Source organism: Palaemon carinicauda, chromosome 42, assembly GCF_036898095.1.
Source record: "Palaemon carinicauda isolate YSFRI2023 chromosome 42, ASM3689809v2, whole genome shotgun sequence".
Lineage (NCBI taxonomy): Eukaryota > Metazoa > Arthropoda > Malacostraca > Decapoda > Palaemonidae > Palaemon > Palaemon carinicauda.
The window spans coordinates 25572070-25579078 of NC_090766.1; the positions used below are offsets into that span (position 1 = coordinate 25572070).

Consider the following 7009-nt stretch of genomic DNA (forward strand, 5'->3'; position numbering starts at 1 on the left):
CCGCAATGGTCTAGAGTTGGAGGTAATATTTGCATTGATTGGTTTTTAACTGAAGTCAGGTTGGGTGTGCTTGAGATGCATATGGCCTCTCTCAAGTCCAGATATAATTTGTCTTCATTGGATAAGAGTGTGGTGAAATTCTTATATGTAGCCTATGTATGTATGTATGTATTTATGTATGTATGTATGTATGTATGTATGTATGTATGTATATACACACACACGAAAAGTTACTTTTTGTTGCCAGATGTTACGTTTTAGGTTACGAAATCAATCCTCTTCACTGGAAACACTGGCTGCCTTGTTGCAGTTCAGATTTCATTGAAAAATGATGTATGCCGATGATCTTTACCAGGAGACTGCTGTTATTATTATTAAAGGTAATAAAATTGATATTATTAAAATCAGTAAAATTATTATCATTAAAATCAATAAAATTATTATTGATAAAAGTCTTACTATTATTATAAATAAAATAAAAAATGAAATGCTCGTCCTTGTAAACTCACTGGAAGACACTGAGTCAAGCCATTGGCGCTGGAGAGCTGAACGAACGTCCTTCCACTTCCAACGCTGAGCGGCTGACGCAACACTGAGCACTGCAGCAGAAATCGAGCTGGACCATCAACACGTTGGCGGTGCGGTTTCGTGTTGAAAAATAATAAATAGTTTTTCAACGCATCCATTCAATACTGCGCGCATCATGAATCATAGTCTGTACTGGGCCTGGGCCTCTCAATTTCTCAGCACATCTTTAGGGGTGAGGTTGCCACCCTCCGACCCTTGTCTTGATCTCAATACTTCCCGGTACCAATTTACAGTCGAGTACTTTAGTTGGTGAGCCTTAGGCTGGAGCGATCCACGGATCTACCAAAGTGCTGTACCATTCAACCATGTGACCACATTGATTGAAAGCACCCTCTGTCAATATAATCATTTATTGAAAAAATAAACTAAACATTTTGACGTGGCTGGTTGTAAGTTTTGGGAATGAAATAATCCCACATTCTTGAAGAAAGAAAGACTTTTTTTTTTCTTTTTTTGAGGAACTAATAAATATATTATCTATTGTGGCCACTTCCTTTCGAAGGAAGCTATGGAGTGTTTAAATATAGCTGTATTGCATAGCTAAGCTGAATCTCTCTCTCTCTCTCTCTCTCTCTCTCTCTCTCTCTCTCTCTCTCTCTCTCTCTCTCTCTCTTGCTTTCCTTTAAATTACATTATACCGCTTTCCTTTGTATCGTTAAAGCCAAATTCAGTTTTCATATATCGCATTATTATCAATAGCAGAAATAACACTTTATGAGTCAAAATAAACATATGTCATTCGTTTATATCCTGCAGGTTTGGGCCTGCCTAGCTGCCTCCCTGGGGAATCTGTCAGCAGCAGCCGTCAATGGATGGACAGCAGCGACCCTTCCATCAATGAAGGCAGATCCAGATCTGATCATGAGCACGTTAGATATGGCCTGGATTGGTGAGTTATTGCATGGGAAACTAGTCATTACTAAAAGCTTTGTGTGCATCGGAACCTGGGCATCAAATACTGACCTGAACTTTTAAGAGGTTCTGGCCGGAACCTAAACTAAGAAAGATAAGCTACGTAATAAAGAAGTAGTGGAAAGTTTGGCTGAAATAGCTAATCAAACTAAAGTATGCTAATAGTGAAAAGATGTGATGGATCAGGACCTAATGAAACTGTTGAGAAACTCCGCCTTACCCATATTAGCCAAAGTTTCCAGAAAGTATTTGTTCTCTCCTGCTTCTTCAGTCTACTCTGAAAGGCTTGTTTTAGAAGCAGGAAATGTATATGGGGATAAACGTTCTCTCTAGCTACCTTATACAGGAAAACAACTCCTTTTTTTTCTTCATCATAATCTTCCTCGATTCTAGTTAACAAATCCATCGAAATGAATTTATATTAGTTCTGTGCAGTCATGCACCCCATTCATTAACATATTTGAAAATATGAAGAAATTTAGATCAGAATAATATTAATTATGAATTTAATAGTCATATTTCAGTTTCTGTACATAATTGAAAATAAGGGTTATTATGCGTCTCTACCATTGATTAATAATGTAGAAAAATAAATCTTAATTCTTAGCAATCATTATACTCAATTTTTTTTAATGAGGCGCATTTGCACTGGCTCGCAGCGGTGCCCTTTTAGTTCGGAAGATTTTCCTGACATCTGATTGGTTAGAATGATCTCGTCCAATCAATCAGCGATCAGGAAACTTTTTCGAGCTAAAAGGGCACCGCTGCGAGTCGGTGTAAATCTGCCTCGCTAAAATGAATTGACTATAGTTGGCTTAACGTTAATACTTGAAAGATAGCTATAATATATTACTAACTGCTTCATATTTTCTTAATGTAATTATGTAAATAAAGAGCTAAAGATATCAAGGATTGAAATAAATATAAATAGTTCATGTTGAGAAGGCTAATGAAATCTGCATAGAAATGAATAAAAGTTCCTGTTCCGGTCGGTTATTTCGTGATGGTTCCGGCTAGGACATAAACTTGGTAAAATGTGAGGTTCCGGTACACCCCCACTAAAAACTAATATACATTCTGATACTTTAATGGAAAAATTCTAAAGACATACCCCAATCGCAATTTATACTGTATATAAGACTTTTTTTTTTTTTTTTTTTTTTTGGAAGACTACAATATTATTATTACTAGCAAAGCTACAACCCTAGTTGTAAAAGCAGGATGTTATAAGCCCAAGGGATCCAACGGGGATATATAGCCCAGGGAGGAAAGGAAACAAGGAAATAAACAAACTACAAGATGAGTAATGAAAAATTAAGACAGTATTTCAAAAGCAGTAACAAAATTAAAATAGATATTTCATATATAAACTATAAAAACTTCAAAATATCAATAATATTGATAGCTGACCTTCTCATTTAACATTGAACAGTCAGCATCATCTCAGTGGGCTGTATGGTAGGCAGCATCTTCGCCGGGCGAATCATGGACGGACTCGGAAGGCGGACAGTGCTCATGTCTATGGCTCCATTTTTGACAGCTGGGTGGGTCACTATCGCTCTTGCTCCAAACACTCCAATTGTATTGCTTGGCAGGATGATCTGTGGTATGGCAACTGCTTTTCTATTTTCCACTGGTCCAGTAAGTTGATGATTTATCTACTGCAGTAATCATTTGTGCGTCTTTTTTTCTGTTACTGACTTCTGTTTTTACCTACTTTTCTTTTATTGTCACACATGGGAACTTGTTAGGTGTGTAGAAGGGCATTTGCTACTGGCTGAGGAGCAGTGTTCCATCATTTAAGTGTAGTCTGAATAGTGACAGTGACAAAATATATTAACATACTTAACACAACTTCAGAGACCTAAAGTAGCCAAGAAACCTTGTATTTGTAAATTATGTACAACTAAGAAAACCGTATTTTCCTCATTTAAGAATTCCAGAACAGGCGTGAATTATTTTGGGATCTAGTTTATACTTAATCAGGAATAATTTAATTGTAGATTTCAAACTCTCTCTCCTTTACAGGTGTACTGCAGTGAAGTACCAGAGGCTCGCCTGAGAGGTAGTCTGGGTCTTATTCCATCCCTGTTCCTTACATTTGGTGTCGTTCTATCATACATAGCTGGAGCGTTCTTCTCGTGGCGTATCAGCTGTTACGTTTGCTCTGTCCCAATCATCCTGATGTTTATTGTATTATGGACAGTACCAGAATCACCTTACTGGTATCTATTGAAAGGAAGGCATGAAGATTGCAAAGCCTCTCTCAGATGGCTACGAGGACCAAGGTATGACTTTTCTGCAGAACTGGCCGAGATGGAGGAAAAAATCAACTCTGTCGGTCGGAAGGTGGAATATCGCGAGCTGTGGAGACCACGCACAAGGAAACCCTTCTTGATTTCTTTATTCATGAGCACCTTGCAGCAAGTGAGTGGTGGTAACATCCTCATGATGTTCACTGGGCTCATTTTCATCTCAGCTGGTGTGGAGAATCATCGCATGGCCACTGTCGTCACTGGTCTGGTACAGATCGTTTTCACTCTCTTGTGCATGTTTACTGCTGATCGTCTTGGACGTCGTCCGCTGATCATTGCTTCGACTCTCATCATTGGTGTGGCAACACTACTCCTTGGGGTGTATTACCTCATGAGCGACGTTTTTGAAATTAAATGGCCCCCCTGGGTGCCTCTTTTATCTGTACTGACAGCAGTTGCTGGTTATTGCCTTGGGTGTCGCACTATGCCATGGCTATTATCTGCTGAACTCTTCAACACCACGATCAGATCAACTGCAAATACTGCTACTTTGTTTTATAACCGGTTGTTGAGTGTTGCAATTTTACAGGTAAGACTGTCTATATTAGTTTTCGTTTTTTATGTTTGCATTTTATCTTATTACAACTGATTTTCTACCCCAAGGAATTGATATATGGTTTCTTTAGAAGTTCTGATTTTGTTCATAATATTGAATGATATATTTAATATGTTGATACATTCCACAGTTACTTTTTAACCTAATATAATACACTTGAAAAAGAATCTATAAGTTATAAATGTTCCAAGTATAGTACAGTGGTATTAGAATACTCTATAACAGGGGTGAAAGAATACTATCACCGTACGTCCTGTATGCCATAGAAAACAACTAAAAGGACAGCTGTTGCCTTGCAGTCTTGCTTTTCAGCAAAAGGCTAGATCATTACTAATAACTGCAGAAACGGCTGTCTTGCAGTTGAACTATTTAGTCAAAGGTTAAGTCCACTGCCAATAACTGCGATTGTTGATTATAGTACTGCATGGACATTCAATCGTAAAAACCCTCTGCCAAATTGTAAACCATGCTTGATGCTATTAGAGGACACATTAGGCAACCGACCCCTTAATGTAGAGATAACAGTAGGAAAGAAGATTACAGTGGTTTTGGAATCGGTCTAGTTTTCTGATTACCTGTCTAGAATTACAGGCTTATCTCGTGTAAACCTGAAGCTGATCTCATTAAAATTGTTACTTTTGTAAATGATTTCATCATATAGACCTACCTTACATCCCAGGGGAAGTAAATCGTCTTTGTCCAATATTAGCGTGAAACTATGAAATATTCAAATTGTTATCTGGTAAGTCACTATGATTCCAAGTAACTTATTATACTCGCATGTAAGAACAACGAGAATTGGTATTAACATTTTTCTAGTATATCAGATTTTCCTTTTTTTTCTTTTATTTTTCCTTTTCTTTTTGTATGTTACTGTGTTATGTAACAGATATTTTATCGCCTTGTATCTAATTACAAATTAACCTCTTTTATAACGAAAAAAAAATAGATAAGAAAATCTACTATAGCATTAAATATCACCATAAAGATCAGAACTTACTGGCATTTTCCTTCCCTTTTGTTTTTCTCAGATCTACCCGTTCTACGAAGAGGCCTTTGGCGCACACACGGTCTTCTTTACTTTCGGAGGTCTGAGCTTAATCTGCAGTCTGGTCTCTTTCTTTGTCGTACCAGAGACAAAAGGAAAAACACTGGAACAAATTCAAGAACATTTCGAATCTACGAAGAAGAAGAAGATGAAGCACAATATTATCCACCCAGCAAGTGAAGTTAACACAGCCACAAGTGTTTAGAGACTATAGATATATTTTCTTACGGATATTTACACGATTAGTCATCCAATTATCAGGTACTCAGGAAGGAAACTATCCATGCATTTCCTACAGGGCAATCATCCAAAGAAGAAGAAGAAGAAGAAGAATTCAGGCTTCAAGTGATATAAAATAATTTCTGAGTTTAGTATCCTACGAGAATGTTATCATTTGAAATATAAGAATCTACTGTGCCAAAAGCCTCCTTCAAATATAGAAAATCATTTATGTAATTTTGGCATACGATTAAATTATTTAACACTCCACCTTACGTTTTGCCATTGTTCACTGTACTAATTATATTAAAAAAAAAAAAAAAAAAAAAAAACTTGTGCTGTAGGCCTACACTAGAACTTTCCCTCACTACAACCAGGATAGAACTTTATTATATTTTGCAAAGTCGTGTATCTTTTTGAAAGTTTTCTGCAACCAGTGACTGTGTATGTAAATTGCGCAATGAATGATGAATTTTGCCAAACTGGTTATTATTGATAAATATACTTAGAAAATTGAATGGTCCTATTCATCTAAATCCTAGGTTTATTCTGATAAGTATGGTATCAAAGTAAATTTCCAAGGTAAAGAAAAATTTATGGCTTCAGGATACTGATGATAGAATGGCTTATTCAAAGCACACATACCAGCATGATAGAATACCAAGGGAGTTATTATTATTATTATTATTATTATTATTATTATTATTATTATTATTATTATTATTATTATTATTATTATTATTATTATTATTATTATTATTAGGTAGATGGAGAAAGCTGACCAGAAACATAGAAGTGGGAAAAGATGTAGACAAAGAAAAAGAAGATTATTATTATTATTATTATTATTATTATTATTATTATTATTATTATTATTATTATTATTATTATTATCATTAGCTAAGCTACAACCTTAGTTGAAAAAAAAAGTGCCATGATAATTGGCTAAGTTGGTTAGACAGAAATTGAATGTGTTCGAGATGAACTATATTAGGAGTATGGCTGGTGTATCTCGATTGGATAGGTTTGGGAACTAAGTAGGGAGGGTGAGAATTGGTGTGAGAAATTAATTAGCAGAAAGAGTGGATATAAATGTGTTGAGTTGGTTTTGCCATGTAGAGAGGATAGAAAATGATCGTCTGCTGAGGAAGGTGATGAATGCAAGAGTTGATGGGAGAAGTACAAGAGGAAGGCAAGGGTTTAGGTGGGTAAATGGAGTGAAGAAAGCCTTAGGTGACAGGAGAATAGTTGTGAGAGAGGAAAAAGAGCGTGCTAAAATAGAAATGAATGGCGGGCAATTGTGACACAGTTCCAATAGGCACTGCTGCTACCTCGGGTCATCTTAGTGACCGCTGAGGTAGCAGCAGTAGG

At 36.3% G+C, this 7009-nt stretch overlaps 1 protein-coding gene across 2 annotated transcripts in view; it reads left to right on the plus strand.

Moving 5' to 3' along the window:
- LOC137633350 (facilitated trehalose transporter Tret1-like) overlaps nt 1–5942 on the plus strand; it is a 23728-nt gene extending 17786 nt beyond the window's left edge. The window contains exons 2-5 of one of the 2 annotated variants that reach the window (XM_068365603.1): nt 1345–1477; nt 2933–3044; nt 3529–4344; nt 5403–5942. In XM_068365603.1, the coding sequence (XP_068221704.1) occupies nt 1401–1477; nt 2933–3044; nt 3529–4344; nt 5403–5624 (1227 nt within the window). In that variant the 5' untranslated portion in view covers nt 1345–1400 and the 3' untranslated portion in view covers nt 5625–5942. Of the gene's footprint in view, nt 1–1344; nt 1478–2932; nt 3142–3528; nt 4345–5402 lie in introns of both variants that reach the window. The other variant, XM_068365602.1, reaches the window with a different exon arrangement.
- Nucleotides 5943–7009: the final 1067 nt, after the last annotated feature.